The following is an 18,825-nucleotide window of genomic DNA, read 5'->3' as shown; positions in this document are numbered from 1 at the left end:
AGGCAGACGGGCTCAGCAGAGAGTTTTACCATTCGTACGAATGGTCCTTGAATATGGTCTGTCTCAATCAGATGTTTCTCCAGTGGGGGGTCCATACCATGGACGAGAATGCTGGAAGGGAAGGGAGCATGTGAGGGGTGGGCACTACTCAAACAAGAGCTATTGCATGCTCAATCAATGACTATCCCAGAAAGATGAAAACACTGCAGGAGCTCTAAGAAGCCTATTTGGATGAACAGAGAACTTCAAGAGGAACTAAGAAAGAAAAGGGAGATGTTCAGGAAATGGAGGGAAGGACAAAGCTCTAAAGAAGAGTACCTACAGGTTACTAGGCACTGTAGATCAATCATCAGAAAGGCCAAAGCTGAGAGTGAGCTAAGATTGGCCAGGGAAGCCCACTGTAACAGGAAAAGATCTTTCAGGTATGTGAGGAGCAAACGTAAAGTAAAGGAGGCAATAGGCCCACTGTTGGGTGTGGATGGACAAAGGATGCAGAGAAAGCAGAAAGGCTCAGCGCCTATTTTACATCTGTTTCTTCCTACAGGTCAAAGAGTTTAGGCACATCTAGAGATGGCAGTAGCCAAGAGATAGTGTCTGGGTGGCAGGTTGACATGGACAGAGAGGTTGTTGAGAGGCATTTAGCTGCACTGGATGAGTTCAAATCCCCTGGGCCGGATGAAATGCACCTGAGAGTGCTCAAAGAACTTTCCAGAGAACTTGCACAACCCTTGTCCATCATCTTTGGGACCTCTTTAAGGACTGGAGATGTCCTGAAGGACTGGAAGAGAGCAAACATTACTCCGATCTTTAAAAAAGGGAGGAAGGATGACCCAGGAAACTACAGACCAGTGAGTCTGACCTCTGTTGTGGGGAAGATAATGGAGCAGTTATTAAAGGGAGCGATCTGCAAACATCTGGAGGACAATTTGGTGGTCCAAGGAAGTCAGCATGGATTTGTCTCCAACAGGTCATGTCAGACCAACCTGGTTTCCTTTTTTGACCAAGTGACAGGTTTGCTGGCTCATGGAAATTCGGTTGATGTCGTTTACTTGGATTTTAGTAAAGCTTTTGATAAGCTTCCCCATGATGTTTTGATTGATAAATTGAAGGACTGCAAACTGGATTTTCAGATAGTTAGGTGGATAGGGAATTGGTTAGAGAACCGCACTCAAAGAGTTGTTGTCAATGGTGTTTCATCAGACTGGAGGGATTTGAGTAGCGAGGTACCTCAGGGCTCGGGGCTCCGTCCGGTACTTTTTAACATATTTATTAATGAGCTAGGTGAGGGAGTGGAGGGTTAGGGTTAGAGGACAGAATATAAATTCTGTAAAACAAACAAACAAACCAACAAACAAACAAACAAATAAATGTATATGTCCTGTTCACAGGCATGGCAATGACCTCTGGGCAGCTATGGCTGCAGGACCCCAAGTGGCCACACAAGTCCTGCATCTTTTGCTCAAGAACCTCCAGGCCAAAGATCCTCTGGATGAAAGCAGCACCACTGCGTCTCTGGCTGTAAGTAAATGGGAAAGCAGGTCAGTGTGGTGTTTGTTCTAACCTGCACTTGGCTATGAAACTATCCTGCCTAGTCTGATCAAAGTCTGTGTAATTTCAAGGTTGGACACAGTACTCCCAATGCCATGAATGACTGCTCCTAAAAGTTTTGCACAAACCGTAGACAGCACATAAGAGAAGACTGCGCCTTGTGAAACCCTCCAGGATAAATCCCAGTTAGATAGCTGGTCTCCCAAAGACCTCATAAGCAACAATTTAAACCAAAGCAAGGTACATTTCTTAATCCCTTCATCAACCTCCATGTGTCCCAAAAGGTGATATGGCCCATGGCATCAGATGGATCTAGTAATGTGTATTTACAAAGAAACACAATCTTATGCCATTGTTTTAAAGAAAAGTCTAGAAAGCTGGTTGATATGGGAAGGGTCAAAATAACTCACTAAGTCAGGGCTTGCTAAGTTGACAAGCAGAAAGTCCCAGGCTCACTCGGCACCTTCTAGTAAAACATGAGCTAGGCTCAGAGGGGTCTATATCTGCCTCAGACTCCTGGTTGGCTGCTTCCAAAGAGAGACGATTCAACGGTATGATTGGACCTAAGGCACTTCTATGAGAAAGTACTCATACAGGCAGTTGCCTCAAAGAGCAAAGAAAACATGAAGAACAGCAGCAGTAGCTGTGATCCAGGTAACACACAAATGATTTTAAGAGCCTGTCAGTGTCCGAGCAAACAGCCAGAGGGACCGAGTTCACTGTGCCCCTCTGGGAAGAAAGGACATATTATCCACCTCCCATAGCAAGGAAACCATGCACAGCGGTTGGTAAGTATAAATTCACTATCAGATGAGCTCTAGCTTAGCAGCTGCTCTGTACTGCCTGCTTCTCAACCTATTAGTATGAAGCGTTGTTAGCTGTATAACAGCACACATCCTCTCGCATCTCCTTGGGCAAAAGCGATTAATCCTAAGGCGAAAAACTCTGTGCAGGGTAGAGAATGCCATCAAGCAGGTCTCACGCCATGTGGGGATGCGGGGTGCTACCAGAGAGGCACTTTGCCCTGAGAGCTGCATGTTCTGCTGCCTTCCTCCCCCAGGCCATGAATGTCATCTATGAGACATTCCTCATTCCAGGATACCGGGCGGCCCTTATGGAGATGCACCTGCAGCTGTTCATCCCTTCACTCAAGCAGGTCCTATACGTGATGCAGCTGGACTTGCCTGAGTCTCTGAAAGCCAGGCAGAAGTCCATTCTGGGAGGAAATCCCAGGGCACTCAACTTTCAAAGGTACTACATGGGGCCTGATTCAGATTGGGGTCACATCACATGAGCAGCCAGTGCATCAGCCTCCGTCCCAACACCATATCCCAATGTTAAACAGTCCCGCTGGGAAGCCTTTTTGAACAGCACAAACAGCACCCCTGGAGCTGCTTTGGGTCAAGGAAGTGATGGTCAAAGTCTGAGGAGGATGCCTGTGGGGGGGGGGGAGATTGAGGGGAGCCACACACCTATGAGGGCTCCTTCTCTGCATGTCCTGGGCAAAGCCTCCTCCAGCCCATAGACCAGAGAGCTTCCTTTGGGGCAGCCCTGATGACCCCCCCACCCAAAAGGGTCAAAATAAGGAAAATGTGCTTAAGCCTTTGTAGGGTAAAGCGTGCTGTAAAATTTAATCTAGTTGTCTAGTGGTTAGGAGTGCAGACTTCTAACTTGGCGAGCTGGGTTTGATTCTGCGCTCCCCCACATGCAACCTCCTGGGTGATCTTGGGCTGGCCACAGCACTGATAAAGCTGTTCTGACCAAGCAGCAATATCAGGGCTCTCTCAGCCTCACCCACCTCATAGGGTGTCTGTTGTGGGGAGAGGAAAGGGCAGGCGACTGCAAGCCACATTGAGGGCCATTCCGCACTCGTCCAAAATAGCACAATGGTTACAAATTGAAATCACTACTGTTTTGTGGTTATGCACAACGTCGTTGACAATTTGCAACACTCCTGAAACCGATCCGCAAAAAGCGCTTTGTTGTAGCGCTTTCAGGGAAATCCCCAAAAGTGGATTCATCCTCCGGAAAGCGCTACACTCTTGCAACCAACCTGCAACACTAGCGGGAAAGTTCTGTGCGTTACCATTGTTGCGGTTTCTGCAAAGTCCCTCCCCCTGGCTCTCTCCTCTGATCTTCTGGCGAAGTGATCGCCATTTTTTTTTCTCCAAGCGAGCGGAGATCAACGCACCGGCGAGCCTTTGTTTACCCAGCGAGGCTTCCCTGGCTGCAGAGCTGTTTTAAGTCACCAAGCACGAAACAACACACAGCCCCGTTTGCTGGTTTATTTTCCCTTTATTTTTCACTATATTTTCGGCCGAAAATCGCGCCCGTGCTGGGGGGGGGGTTAATTTTTTTTTTCACTCGGGGGGAGCGTGGCAACAATGAAGCGGCAGTTCAAACACCACCTGCTACCTAGATGGGTCTCTCCGTTGCAACGAATCAACGCAGATTCGTTGCAACGTGTGTGTGTGTGTGTGTTTTTTTAACTTCCTTAAAGGGAAAGGGGCTTTTTGGGATCGTGATAACGGCTGCCCATTGGCTGCTTGATGGCCAGGGGCGGGACGAGCTCAGGAATATCGCTTTCTGGCTAGCGATTTTTGCCGAGACCGGAAACCTGTGGGAAATGATAGAAACGCAACTGGATTCCACTACAAAGCCAGGTATGCATAACGACGAATTCCACAATTTAAAATGGCGTTTTTTCGTCCCGCAACCAATTTGCCACATAGATCCTGGTGCGGAATGGCCCTGAGACTCCTCCGGGTAGAGAAAAGCAGCATCTAAGAACCAACTCTTCTTCTTCTTCTTCAGTAATATCAGGGCTCACTCACCCACCTCACAGGGTGTCTGTTGTGGGGAGAGAAAGGGAAGGCGATTGTAAGCCACTTTGAGACTCCTTCTGGTAGAGAAAAGGGCCCAAGCCACGGATGGCCTTAAAGTTCAAAACCAAAACCTTGAACCTGATCTGGGCCAAAATTGGTAACCAATGCAGCTGCCTCAGCAGAGGCTGGATATGTGTCCTCCATGGTGACCTGGGTGGAGTCTGCACGGGGACTTTTATCCACTACCAGTCTAAATACATCCCTGCTGTCTACACTGAATTCGACTTCCATTTTGATTTTGGGTGCTTAAAATTTTCCATCTGCAACATGAATGATCGAGCTGCGGTGACCCTACCTTTCCTCCACAATATCCAGGAGCAGAGATAACTAATTGATAATTGTATAATTGATCCAGCTGCTGAGGTAGAGAAGCAGTCTGTCCCTGATTGGCTGGGCACCAGTTCAAAGACTTCCTGGTTGCAAACCTTTCCTCCCAATATTTATTATTTCTCTGTTTCCCTCTGGGATCTGTTTTAAAGTGACTGCGCTCCAGAATCAGCAGATATTTGCCTTTTTCTCTGAGAGGCTGTTGGTGCTGCTGGCTGGCTGGCTCAGCTCAGCTCCCCCCCCCCGCCCCCGCTGGTTAAGGAAAGAAAGACCAGCCTCATGCTGCACTAGGCTTCTCCACGTCAGTCAAAAGAGAAGAAATAAAACATGCCAGCTGGACTTCCTCTGCCCCCCCTCTCAGCTTCCCCAATCAAGTGTAGAACACTTTCTGTTTCAAGACAGGGGAAAGCAATGAGGAAGACCCGAGTTCAAATTGATCTGAATTCAGCAGGATTGACAATGGAATAAACAAAGTAAGTGCAGAATCAGCCCTGGTGAGGACCCTAGCAGCTGCATTGTGTACCAACTGGAGTTTCCAGGTCAGGGACAAGGGTAGGCCAGCATAGAGGAAGTTACAGAAGTCCAATCTAGAGGTGACCATTGCATGGATCACCATGACCAAGCAGTCCGGGGACAGGTAGGATGCTAGTAGCTTTGCCTGGTGTAGATGATAAAACGCCATGTGAGCTACCCTGTGACCTGGACCTCTATAGGTAAGGAGGTATCCAGAATACCCCCAGATTCCCTGATGAGGCCGTTAAGCTGAACCCCAGATAAAGTGGGTAGGCATACTTCCTGCCCTACCACCTTCTTGTCCAGCCATGGGGGGGATTGAGTTTCAGATAACTCTTCTCTAACCATCCAGCCATGGCTTCAAAATATCTGGCAAATATATCTGGGGGGAGTCCAGGTGATCATCCATGAGGAGAAAGAGCTGGGTGTCATCTGCATATTGGTGACAACCCAGCTCATAGTTCCAGACCAGCTGTTCCAGAGGGTACATAAAGATGTTACAATCATAGAATCATAGAGTTGGGAGGGGCCATACAGGCCATCTAGTCCAACCTCCTGCTCAATGCAGGATCAGCCCTAAGCATCCTAAAGCATCCAAGAAAAGTGTGTATCCAACCTTTGCTTGAAGACTGCCAGTGAGGGGGAGTTCACCACCTCCTTAGGCAGCCTATTCCACTGCTGAACTACTCTGACTGTGAAATTTTTTTTCCTGATATCTAACCTATATCGTTGTACTTGTAGTTTAAATCCATTACTGCGCATCCTTTCCTCTGCAGCCAACGGAAACAGCATCCTGCCTTCCTCCAAGTGACAACCTTTCAAATACTTAAAGAGGGCTATCATGTCCCTTCTCAACCTCCTTTTCTCCAGGCTGAACATTCCCAAGTCCCACAACCTATCTTCAGATCATCCTCATCGTTCTCCTCTGTACCCTTTCAATTTTATCTATGTCCTTCTTTAAGTGAGGCCTCCAGAACTGCACACAGTACTCCAGGTGTGGTCTGACCAGTGCCATATACTAGCGATCCCCAACCTGTTGCCCATTTTTCCATTGTGTTCAGATCTCGTTGAACTCTGTCTCTATGTTAACAGCATGGGGGAGAGGACTGCACCCTGTGGGACTCCACAAGGGAGTCTATAGGGCCACAACAATTCCTCTACCGCCGCTACCCTCTGTGTCCAGTTCCAGAGGAAGGAACACAGCCATTGAAGGGCTATTCCTCTGATTCCAGCTCTGGTGAGGTGGTAGGCCAATAACTCATGTTCAACCATGTCAGACACAGTCAACAGATCAAGCTTCACGAGGATGGCCAAATCACCCCAATCCAACTGGCGCCAGAGATCATCCACCAAGGTGACCAAGGTGACAAAAAAGGCTTCTTTAGTTATATTTCAAGCAAGAAAAAGAATAGGGACACCATAGGACCACTGCGAGGACAAGAAAATGAAATTTGATCATGAAGAGACGGCTGAACTGATTAACTCCTATTTCTCCTCAGTCTTCTCTTGTAAGGGAAATAGTGATCAACGTGGCAAAAACATAAAACAACATGGTAGCCTAGGATCACTGTTGGTACAGTCCACAAACACCCGTCAGTTTGACAACTGTAGCTGGCAAAATTTTGGAACAAATAATCAAACACTCGGTCCTTGAGCAGCTGGAACTGAAAGCTGTGATTTTTAAGACTGAGTATGGGTTTCGCAAGAACAAGTCATGTCAGATCAACCTTATCTCTTTTTTCGAGAAAGTGACTACCTTGCTAGATCAGGGCAATAGTTTATAATAGTATAACGATATAGGCTTGATATCAGGGGGAAAATTTCACAGTCAGAGTAGTTCAGCAGTGGAATAGGCTGCCTAAGGAGGTGGTGAGCTCCCCCTCACTGGCAGTCTTCAAGCAAAGGTTGGATACACACTTTTCTTGGATGCTTTAGGATGCTTAGGGCTGATCCTGCATTGAGCAGGTGATTGGACTAGATGGCCTGTATGTCCCCTTCCAACCCTATGATTCTGTGATTTATCTGGATTTCAGTAAGCTTTTGATAAGGTTCCACATTATATTCTTGTTGACAAACTGGTAAAATGTGGTATGGATCCTAATTCTGTCAAGTGGGAGAAGGAGCAGGGACTTCGACTTCCCTAGGGCGAGGAGAAGCCGGCTGGAGGATTCACTGTGTCAGAAGGGCTCCTTCTTCTGTGCGGCGACTCCCCAGCCAGCCCGGGAGAGGCCGGGCCAAGCCATTGCGCGGCTCCCTATTGGCCCCTTGGCCCTGGATTAACATTTGGAGAGCCCAATCAGGGGCCGCTTCGTGGCTCCTGATTAGGCCCTCTGAGTTTTTATCCTGGACAGGGCCTGCCCTTTCTCCTCCCCTTTAGCCCTTATCTTTTTATTCCTACCGCTCCGCAGGAGCAGTTTACTGATATTGTTATACCGTTACAGCCATTGTTATTAATATTATTGTATGGTTATTAATATAGATTGTTTCATGTATTGTTCATAAATTCTATGTAAACTGCCCTGAGCCTCCGGGGAGGGCAGTATATAAACAGACAGACAGACAGACAGACAGACAGACAGACAGACAGACAGATAGATAGATAGATAGATAAGAAGTAACCCGTTCAGCCACAGGACAGGTATTGGGTGAGGAGGTTATAATAACTCCTCTCCTGAGTTTTTGTATTCATAGGAATTAATTGGTCTGCTATTCATAGGACATCAGTAGAGATCATGAAAAACCTGTTCTCCATTGCGGGGGACTGGGAGGTATACGCTTGCATTGAATTCCAGCAAGGGTGGAGCGTGCTGTGTGCCCCCGAGCAGTTCTTGCAGGGCACCCACCTCATTGCCAGGTAAGAGCCCTTGAGATGCCACTCCTGGGACGGATTGGGTGGGGGGGGGTGCAGTGCCATGCAGCTAAGTGCCCCTTGTTGGTCTGTCCTTCCCCCCTTCCCCTGCTCTGTAGTTCACTTTACCCTTGTGTAGTGGGGGAGGGTCCTGTCCATGGGAAGGGCCAGGCAAAGCCTCTCTAGGGTGCCAACCCCAGCGCTGCTGCTGGGCCTGATCCCGGCTGGTCCTTTGCTTTTTTTCTGTTGTAGCATCTGCTACAAAGAACACATGGAATGAGGTAACTAGCACCACACCTTTCTCCAGCCATTCCCCATATGTGCAGTGTCAGAATGTGCACCATAGTGGCCTCCAGTGGTCAAGTGGGTCTGTGCTGAAGGGCCTGAGAACTGAGGGGAGCCAGGGACAGCTGAGGGCTTGGATGGCTTGTGTCTCACTGGGTTGGATGGCAGGCTGTATTTGTGATGCCTGTTCTTTCCACGCCAGCCTGCACTTGCCTCCACTCAGAGTTGCCTCTTTAAGTTCTCAACAGCCTTGCAGAACTGTCATGTCTCATCTTCCAGAGCCATGGCAGAGTGTGGCAGCTCTCAGATCCCCGGTATCTTTGGAGAGGCGGCTCTCATCCTCAACAGCGAGGAGGATGAACTGAAGAAGATGACCGCCTTGGCTCTAGTTATTGAGGTAAGAAGGAAGGGCATCTTTTGGCAGGCAGGGGTGGGGATGGGTATCACAGACCACCTTCCTCCATCACCAAGACCACTGAATGGTAGGCAAGAGGGCCTTCTGGGCAAGGGGAGGCACTGGCCAAGGACCTCCTGGATCACTGGAGGAGGGAAGTGCTGGAGTTTCTTCCCACCCAGCAACAAGTGTAGACAAACAGTTAACCCTTTTTCTGACCGTTAGAAGCCGACTCTTGATAAAAGGCAAAGTCAATTTCACCAGACACTAAATACTCAACAGTTTATATTGTACTTCCTTGCTGATGGAACCAGTCCAGGGGCAGCTGGGCTTTTCAGGTGGCTCCATAACCATTTGTGCTTAATCTGTGGTTTCTCTACTACAGTTTCTCAAGAGTCCATCTGCTGTCAAGCTGATGAACAGGTTCAGCCTTAAGGACCATCTCAAGGAGGGCTTAGGAGCCTCCAGTCCCATCATAAGGGAGCTTTGTTTGAAGGGCCTCAGCAGCTTTGTGTTCCACCAAGAGAAGGTGAGAAACCGGAGGGCTGGAAGGAGCTCACGAGAACAGTATGTGCAGAATGCCAAGGAGTGCTTTTGTGGTGCACCCTGAGTCTGAAAAGTAGAGCCTACCTTCGTGGCAAGCGGCTCTTTTTCTCAGAGTTAACACAGTGAGAGTCTGCTGGAATAACCACATTGCTGTTATTCCAGTGGTCGAGGGAAGCATTGCCTCTTTCCAGGCTGGTCCAGGCAAGGAAGTCTTCCGAGGTGAGGCTGAAGAGGCCTTGACAGGGTTAACCTTTTCTCTGACACTTGGGGTACATGCAGAGATCTTGTGTTGGACAGACAGTGGAACAACTGGAATGTGCAGGAGGTGTGCAAGGAGATTGTGGCAAAGCAGAGCCCATCGAGACTGTCCCCAGGGGCACCTTTGACTTTTCCAGTGGCCCTGGCTACTGGAGAAGGAAATGGCAAACCACTCCAGTATCTTTGCCATGAAAACGCTATTTGTTGTTGTTAGGTGTGGAGTCGTGTCCGACCAATTGCGACCCCATGGACAATGATCCTCCAGGCCTTCCTGTCCTCCCTGCAATCTACGATTCCTTGAATTTAGGTCCTTACCATTTTGGTCCTTTATCACAGTGGTCCCCAACCTTTTGATCATTGGGGACCACTCAACGCTTGACAATTTTACTGAGGCCCGGTGTGTGTGTGTGGGGGTAGTTTACTCCTCTACTCTCAACCACTGCCCTAACGCTCTCTGATCGCTATGCTAATGTTTAAACACCCCTTCAAAATAAGATACAGGCACACCACAACAATGAACATAAGGAACATTTTATTTTCATGGAAATTTTAACTCATGACAATGACAAATCAATGGGAACCCTGAGCGTGTTTCTCTGCAACGAGAGCTATTTGTAAAGCTTCCTCAGACAGCCATTTTGCTTTCTTGCATTTCTTTTTTCTTTGGGATGGGTTTAATTTAGTCTCTATGGACAGGTTCAAAAGGCAAAACGATATGACGCTGGAAGATGAGCCCCTCAGGAAGTATGCTACTGAGGATGAGCAGACGGCTAGTATGAGTAGCACCAGAATCATAGAATCGTAGAGTTGGAGAGGGCCATACAGGCCATGAATGAAGCGAACTGGCCAAAGCCAAAAGGACACTCAGTTGTGGATGGAACTGGAGGTGAAAAGACAGTCCGATGCTGTAAAGACTTTTATTCCATAGGAACCTCAAATGTCAGACCCTGAAGAGGATGAAGTTGATCAGTTCTATGAAGACCTAGAACAGTGGCCCGCAACCTTTTCCCAGTTGCGGACCGCTAGGAGGGGTGGGGGAGAGGGCGGCCCAGGATGGGCCATCAGGCGCACACACGCATGCGCGGCAGCTCCGCACATGCACGTTTGCACCCACCAGAGTGCCAGTGGCAACACCGGCGTGCCAGCGACTGCACCACCCTCTTCCCCTCCCCCCCCACAGTGAGAAGCTTGCCGAGCTGCGAGCTAATCGACCGCTTCGGCAGCCAACTTGCTCGCAGCCTGGCGAGCTTCTCGCTGCAGGAGGGTGCGGGGAGAGGGAGGCGTGGCCCCCGTAGCCCGCTGCTGAGAGTTTCATGGCAGTGGGCCGCGGCCCTGGGGTTGATGACCCCCACCCTACAACACCTTCTAAAAGCAATGCTAAAAAATGATGTGCTTATCATCATGGGGGATTGGAATGCTAAAGTAGGAAGCCAAAAGATAACCAGGATAACAGGCAAGTTTGGCCTTGGAGTATAAAATGAAGCAGGGCACAGGCTGGTAGAATTTTGTCAAGAGAATAAAATAGTCATAGCAAGCACTCTTTTCCAACAACCTAAGAGACAACTCTACACATGGACAACACCAGACTGTCAACACAGAAATCAGATTGACTATGTGCTCTGCAGCCAATGATCCTCCAGGCCTTCCTGTCCTCTACCATTCCCCAGAGTCCATTTAAGCTTGCACTGATGGCTTCAGTGACTCCATCCAGCCACCTCATTCTCTGTCGTCCCCTTCTTCTTTTGCCCTCAATTGCTCCCAGCATTAGGCTCTTCTCCAGGGAATCCTTCCTGAAGTCATGTCTGACCCATCGCGACCCAATGGACAGTGATCCTCCAGGCCTTCCTGTCCGCTACCATTCCCTGGTGTCCATTTAAGTTCGCACCAACTGCTTCAGTGATTCCATCCAGCTACCTCATTCTCTGTCATCCCCTTCTTCTTTTGCCCTCAATTGCTCCCAGTATTAGGCTCTTCTCCAGGGAATCCTTCCTTCTCATGAGGTGGCCAAAGTATTTGAGTTTCATCTTCAGGATCTTGTCTTCTAAGGACCAGGCAGTGCTGATCTCCTCTAAGACTGACTGGTTTGTTCGCCTTGCATTTCAAGGGACTCGCAAGAGTCTTCTCCAACACCAGAGTTCAAAAGCCTCAGTTCTTTGACACTCGGCCTTCCTTATGGTCCAACTTTCACAGCCGTACATTGTAACTGGGAAGACCATAGCCTTGACTAGACGCATTTTTGTTGACAGGGTGATGTCTCTGCTTTTTAGGATGCTGTCTAGATTTGCCATAGCTTTCCTCCTCAGGAGCAAGTGGCTTTTAATTTCTTTGCTGCTGTCCCCATCTGCAGTGATCTTGGAGCCCAGGAAAATAAAATCTGTCACTACCTCCATTTCTTCCCCATCCATTTGCCAGGAATTGAAAGGCCGGATGCCATGATCTTAGTTTTCTTGATGTTGAGTTTCAAGCCAACTTTTGCACTCTTCTCCTTCACCCGCATCAACAGGCTCTTTAGTTCCTCTTCACTTTTTGCCATTAGAGTGGTATCATCTGCATATCTGAGGTTGTTGATATTTCTCCCTGCAATCTTAATCCCAGTTTGTGACTCATCTAACCCTGTCTTTCTCATGATGTGCCTTTTGGAACTGTCCATAGTGTTTTCATGGCAAAGATACTGGAGTGGTTTGCCATTTCTTTCCCCAGTGGATCACCTTTTGTCAGAGGTCTCTGATATGACCTGTCCATCTTGGGTGGCCCTGCATGGCATAGCTCATAGCTTTACTGAGCTATGCAAGCCCCTTCTCCACGACAAGGCAACCCTTCTCCACGACAATCCTTGAAGGGGTTGCATTTATAGACTACCCCTATTGAGGTCACCCCTATCTCAGGATGGCTTATTGTTTATTGTATGTTGCTATTTAGACTGCAATGGAAAACAAGTAGGTGGCTGTGAGAGACATGAAGAGCTTTGCAGAATAGAAAGTCTGCAAAGTTCTGTGTGAAAAGAGGTTCCCAGAGCTGCCTGCCCGCCTTCATGGGAGGCTGTGGTCCCTTCAGCTCCCTTCATTCAGGGCGTGCCTCTGTGCCTCGTTTCAGCCCCTCCCCCCATCTCCTAGTTTGTTGTAGTTTGATGTAGTTTGGTGTAGTGGTTATGTGTGTGTCTGGCATGCCGGGTTTGATTCTGCACTTCCTCACATGCAGCCAGCTGGGTGACCTTAGGCTTGCCACGGCTCTGATAAAACTGTTTTGACCGAGCAGTGATATCAGGGCTCTCTCAGCATCACCCACCTCATAGGGTGTCTGTTGTGGGGAGAGGAAAGGGAAGGTGACTGTAAGCCGCTTTGAACTTCCTTCGGGTAGAGAAAAGCGGCATAAAAGAACCAACTCTTCTTCTTCTTCTTCTTCTTCTTCTTCTTCTTCTTCTTCTTCTTCTTCTTCTTCTTCTTCTTCTACCTTTGCTCAGGTGACGTTTCTCCGAGACCAGCTGCCGGCCTTAATGGATTCTCTGTTTGGAGGGCTGGAAGCCAAGATCCTGAAAGGACTGGAAGACATAATGACCACCATCTACGACATGGATGGCCAGTGGATCGGGCCCATCTGTGTTGACCTTGCTCTGAATGTCCGCTCATTTTTTGAGGATGTAAGTCTTGGATTCCTGGGAAGGAAGAGTTATTTCTCATCAGGCACAAGAATCTCTCAATGGGATCATATCCAAATTCCTCTCACCCAGAATTCTTTTCAATTGCAAGCCAGGGCCTATGGCATCAGGTGGCACATTCTGCATGGCCAGTGTGCTATATTGGTTAGCATGTCAGACAAGGATCTGGGAGCCCCCAGTTCGAATCCCCACTAACTATGCCATTGTGCAGGTGGTTGGACTAGATGACCCTGGAGGACCCCTTTAACTCTATGATTCTATGAAGTTCTCTGGGTGACCTGAGACAAAACCTTCATTCTTAGCCTAGCCTCCCTCACAGGGCCACTGTGAGGACCAAAGGGGAGGAAGGGGGAATGCAATTGCTGCTCTGGCTCCTGGGCGGAAAGGCAGGGCAGAAACACACCAACCCATGATCCAAATTCTGTGTGATTTCAGCAGTAGCCACCCACCTGTATGGCAACTGGGCCTCTTGTTTGCTTGTGTCCTGACCAGGAAAGAGCAGAGGTCCGGGCACGTGCTGTGTCACTGTTTGGTCAGCTGGTGATGAGGGCGAGAGAGGCAGACAAGCCCATGCTGAAGAAGGAAGTAGTGTACAGTCTGCTGGCTCTGCTGCTCCATTTAAAAGACAGAGACAACATCATGGCCATGGCAAGTCCAGTGGGAGGGATGCTCTGTATCCTGCCCACGGCCCCTCTCTGTTCCAGGGGCATCCTTTCTTTTCTGCAGAAGTTGCCTTGCCCCTTCCAATAAGGAGGTGGGGCTGAGCCAGATGGATCTGGCCTTGCCTTCCATGCCCTGTGTGGCTGGCCCGTGGATTCTGGGGCCCCAAGGGCCCACACTGTTGTGCTCTAGCAGGCCTTTCCCCATGTCCGTGAGACTTCAGGACAATTGCTGGGGGTCAGGTGGGTCTGGAGGAACTTCTTCTGCCTCAAGCAGCTAGCTAGCAGGGCTGCAGTGGATCTTGGGCTGGGAGTCTCTCGTCATCTGCAGGTGCTGTCCAATGTTGTTGCAGAGATGTAAGCTGAGCCTCCTGAATTGTGGGATCTTCCTTGGGTGGCCTCATCTGAAGCTGATGTTTCGCAGCATGGCTTGGGAGGACACCTGGAGCTGCTTGGTGGCAGTGTGGAAGTATCTGGTCAGTAAATCTTGAGAAATAATCATCTGCCTAAAAAAGGACAAATATATTATACACATAATGCATTCATATCACAACTTTGAATCCTAGCCTGAGCCGAGCCTGACGGTGCCTGTTCTGGAGATAGACAAAGGGTGGCTGGCTTACCACAAACATGTGTTGCACTTTCTTGCAAGCATGAATCTGTCCCACAGAGGCAATACTTTATTGCCAGCCCAGCAGAAGGAAATGCACAGGCTAGGGAGGGGCAGAAGACTAATGGCCTCAGGGGAGAACAGGGTATTGGAACAGTGATTTGGGCACCACTCACTCCATAGGTACAGCATGTCCCATGAACTGGCAAGGCCCTTGCCTGGGACTAGAGCTGGCCTCCCGCTCCCCACCCCACCCCACCAGTTCTACAGTGAAAGGGACATCCATGGCTCCTAGTTTTGTTGGCTAGGCATCTCTAAGCCCAAGCACCTTAGAACAGTGGTCCCCAATCTTTTAATCATCGGGGACCGGTCAACACTTGACAATTTTACTGAGGCCCAGGGAGGGGGTAGTCTTTTTTCAAGGAACGCCGCCGCCTGAGGCCCTGCTCCACTTGCTTTCCCGCTGGCGCTCCTGACTTCCCGCCGCCTGCTGGGGGGTGCTGCCAGCAGCAGCTGCGCAGTGCCACGCCGAGGGGGAGCCCCAGCCATGGCGGCTGCTGGAGAGCACCAAAGGTGAGCTGGCGACAGAGTGGCAGGGCAACCTCCAAGGTAGCAGCCGGGGAGGAGGATGAGGAGGAGCCGCGGCCCGGTACCGACTGATCCACGGACCAGTCTGTTTGCATCTGTTCTCTTACCTCTGCTTTTCCTTTTCTCTCCTTCTGCCCAAATGTCATCCGGTGAGCATCTTGGATGTGCCACCATGCCCTCTGCAGACTCTGCAGTCCTCTGGTCTTTCTCAGCAGTATTCTTCTTCTTCCTGTCAGGAAATGCAATTTCCATCCTTTCACCCACTGGTGCTACTCATGAGAGTGGGGTGCAGTGTGGTTCAGGGGGCAAGGACCTGGAAGACCAGGATTCAGATCTCTGCTCTGTTGTGAAACTTGTGGACTTCCTTTCGGTCAATCACTCTCCCTCAACCCTACCTCACAAGGGTGTAGAGCTCTTCAGAGCATGTCCTTCCTCACTAGGTGGCTGTTAGGATGAAGTGGGCACACTGAACTCCTTCCTCAGAAATGCAGGATACATAGGGGATGGAGGAAAACACACACACACACAAAGATCAGAAGAGCCCTGCTGGATCAGACCATTGGCCTATCTACTGTACCATCCTGGTTCACACAATGACCAACCAGTTGACGTGAGAGCCAACAGATTGAGCATATGGTCTAAGGCCTTTCCCTGATGGAGCACTGGGCTTGACTGTGAATATGGAGGTGCCATTCACTCAGTAGCCATTTAAGTACCACCCATCCGTCTAACCAGGCCAGAGTCTGTACTTACTTTGTTTATTCCATTGTCAAACATGTTGAATTCAGATCATTTTGAACTCGGGTTTTCCTATCCCCCCTCCCCATTGAAACAGAAAAGTGTTCTGCACGTGGTTAGGGTAGTTCAGAAGGGGGGGAGCCAATCACAGCCTCCTTCTTTTCTTGAAGGGTGGGGGAGAGGATTGGAAAACAGCAGAGAAAAAAATCCAAGACTGAGAGAAGTTGGGAGACATTAGGGGCTTCTCCTTTAAGGCAAGCTTGTCACATGGGAACCTTTGGCCAATCAGGGAGTCTCTACCAGCCTGCATTCTCAATCCGAATCTTAGAATATTGATGTTTAAAAGCACTCTAAGATATTGCACAATAAAGGTAGGGTCACTCCGGATCAATCCTGCTTATTGCAGAAGGAAAATTTAAATCGCCCCAAATCAAAATGGAAATTGCATTCTGTGTAGACAGCAGGACTGAATCGACCTGGGATTGGAATAAAAGCTCCGTGCAGTTTACACCCTGGCCAGCATGGTGGAGCGGTCAAGAGAAGTCGAATCTAATCTGGAGAACCAGGTTGGATTTACTACTACTCGTCTTCCACATAGGTGGATAGGGAACTGAATGGTGGGATTCATAAGAAGAATTGGTTCTTATGTGTCGGCTTTCTCTACCCAAAGGAGGCTCAAAGCGGCTTACAGTCGCCTTCCCATTCCTCTCCCCACAACAGACACCCTGTGGGGTGCGTGAGGCTGAGAGAGCCCTGATATTACTGCTCAATCTGAACAGTTTTATCAGTGCTGTGATGAGCCCACCCAGCTGGCTGCATGTGGGGGAGTGCAGAATCAAACCCAGCACGCCAGATTAGAAGTCCACACTCCTAACCACTACACCAAACTGGCAGGTGACACCAAACTGAGGGGAGTAACAAACACCCAATGAGATAGAGTTCAATGAGATCTGAATGTTCTGGAAAAGTGGACAAATGAGAACAAGATGCAATTCAATAAGAAGTACCTAGTTATATATGTCTCGTGCTGCCCTTGCTCCCACCCCACTCTCCTGGGGATGGGGATGTCTTTTAAAAAATGTCTGAAATCCTGGAGCAACAAATAGGTGGACAAGCATGCAGCAGATGCCAGAAAGAACTTTTTCCAAACGTTGTAGCAGAAAGCATGCCTCTCTAAAGCTCCTGCCCTCTCCCCCCTCACCTCCCCAGAGAATCTTCTTTTCCCGTCCTGCCCACCCCCCACCTTTGAAGAAGCATCCGTGTCAGATCAAATGAGGGAGCCGTGCGCTATGTCCTCCCTCCCTCCCTCCCTCTCTCAAAATAACTTGATGTGTGATGCTGAGGAGGAGAGGAATCAAAATCACCTGCAGCAAGGGAACTCCATGGAGCATGTGTGCGTGTGTGGGGGGAAGGCATCAGCAGCAAGCTCTCACTGGGGAGCATGTGTGTGTGTGCATGGGGGGGCAACAGCAGGGAGCCCTCATGGGCAGGGAGCATGTGCGTGTGCCGGAGGGAAGGCAACAGCTGCAGCACCTATGCAGGTGCACAGACTGGCGGTGGGTGGGGGGAGAAAAAAACCCTACATGTGCAGCCACTAATGTTGCTAAGGTCAACTATAAGTGTAATTAACTTGAAGAATTCACTGCCACAGGGGGGCAATAGGCTGTTTAAATGTATGCATTTAAGAAAGAAAATAGCAGGTATCAGTGGACCTTTAAATCATGGAGAAAGGGGATTGGCTACCTGGCTTGATTGACAGGTGGAAGAGAGTCATGTATAAGGAGCGTTGCTCTCTTCCACCATTTCCAGCAGCACTTGTGGAAGGGGAGAAGCATGAAATAGCAGATAATAGCGAGACGGCTAAAAGGTGAGGAGCAGCCAGGAGGCGCAATTAAATTTAGCATTACACCATTCAGCTGGCATAATGTTATTTTAATGAGGTGCGGAAATGCCCTCTCCTCACTCCTCCCCACCCTCCATGCACAACCATCAGCCCTCCAGGAGATAGCTTCCAAGGGAGTCTGGTCCAGTAGATTTTCCTAGGCCCATAGGGCACATGCAAAGTGGGAGCAGTTCTTCCTGGCCCAGCCTCAACCAAATGCCTGGTGGAAGAAATCCATCTTACAGACGCTGCGGAATATTGACAACTCCGGCAGGGCCCTTAGCTCTTCTTGGAGCTCATTCTACCTGGTTAGGGCCACGAACGAAAAGGCCCTGGCCCTGGTTGAGGCCAGGTACACCTCTCAGGGGCAGGGACAGCCAACAAATTCCTACCCACAGAGCAAAGAGCCCTGCAAAGGCTTATAAGGAGATAAGCGGTCCCTCAGATAGGTGGGACCCAAGCCACAGATGGCCTTAAAGTTAAGAACCAAAACCTTGAACCTGATCCAGAAGCAGATTGGCAACCAGTGCAGCTGCCTCAGCACAGGCTGGTCATGAGTCCTCCAGGATGACCTCATGAGGACTCTAGCAGCTGCATTTTGGCCATGTCTGGTGGGGCTGGTGGAAGCACCACAGTAGCACTAAGCTGGCAGAAACCCGCTGGGTTTCGGTGCCAAAGTTGGGGTCATGGCAAAGAAAAGGTTTTAGAACCACTGGGTTATCAACCCCCTGCAGCACCACAAGGGAGGTTGAAGAGATCCGATAGTTCTACACCCACTGCAACCCTCTGGTTCTCAAGAAAGGAGATCAGCCATTGCAAGGCTGTCCCCTTAATCCCCATACCAGCAAGGCAGTGGGCTAATAACTTGTCAACAACGTAAAACGCTGCTGACAGATCTAAAAGCATGAGAATAGCCTGCTGGCATCAGATATTGTCCGTCAGGGCAACCAGAGTGTTCTCCATCCCATAGCCAGGATGAAAGCCCAGCTGATATGGGTCAAGAGCTGAAGTGACCTCCAAGAATGCTAGGAGCTGGTCCGCGGCTGCCCTTTCAACCACCTTTCCCAGAAACGCAAGGTGCGAGACTGA

General features: G+C 49.4%; 1 protein-coding gene and 1 long non-coding RNA gene across 4 annotated transcripts in view; one reads left to right on the top strand and one right to left on the bottom strand.

Moving 5' to 3' along the window:
* Positions 1–18,825, top strand: part of LOC143819608 (maestro heat-like repeat family member 5) — a 113,622-nt gene that overhangs the window by 66,027 nt on the left and 28,770 nt on the right. For 2 of the 3 annotated variants that reach the window (XM_077301440.1, XM_077301437.1), the window contains 8 exons: positions 1,389–1,518; positions 2,609–2,799; positions 7,990–8,127; positions 8,686–8,803; positions 9,186–9,329; positions 13,065–13,241; positions 13,752–13,907; positions 14,272–14,394. In XM_077301440.1, coding sequence (XP_077157555.1) covers positions 1,389–1,518; positions 2,609–2,799; positions 7,990–8,127; positions 8,686–8,803; positions 9,186–9,329; positions 13,065–13,241; positions 13,752–13,907; positions 14,272–14,394 — 1,177 coding nt within the window. The remainder of the gene's footprint in view (positions 1–1,388; positions 1,519–2,608; positions 2,800–7,989; positions 8,128–8,685; positions 8,804–9,185; positions 9,330–13,064; positions 13,242–13,751; positions 13,908–14,271; positions 14,395–18,825) is intronic. The other variant, XM_077301438.1, reaches the window with a different exon arrangement.
* On the bottom strand, positions 13,112–16,607 carry LOC143819610 (uncharacterized). Its single transcript, XR_013225019.1, has 3 exons — positions 15,224–16,607; positions 13,709–14,424; positions 13,112–13,256 (listed from the first exon to the last, which is right to left on the bottom strand). It is a non-coding gene; the product is annotated as an uncharacterized LOC143819610 (long non-coding RNA).

The sequence above is a fragment of the Paroedura picta genome, chromosome 10 (assembly GCF_049243985.1).
Source record: "Paroedura picta isolate Pp20150507F chromosome 10, Ppicta_v3.0, whole genome shotgun sequence".
Taxonomy (NCBI): Eukaryota; Metazoa; Chordata; class Lepidosauria; order Squamata; family Gekkonidae; genus Paroedura; species Paroedura picta.
This window is presented reverse-complemented; position numbering and strand designations above follow the sequence as displayed.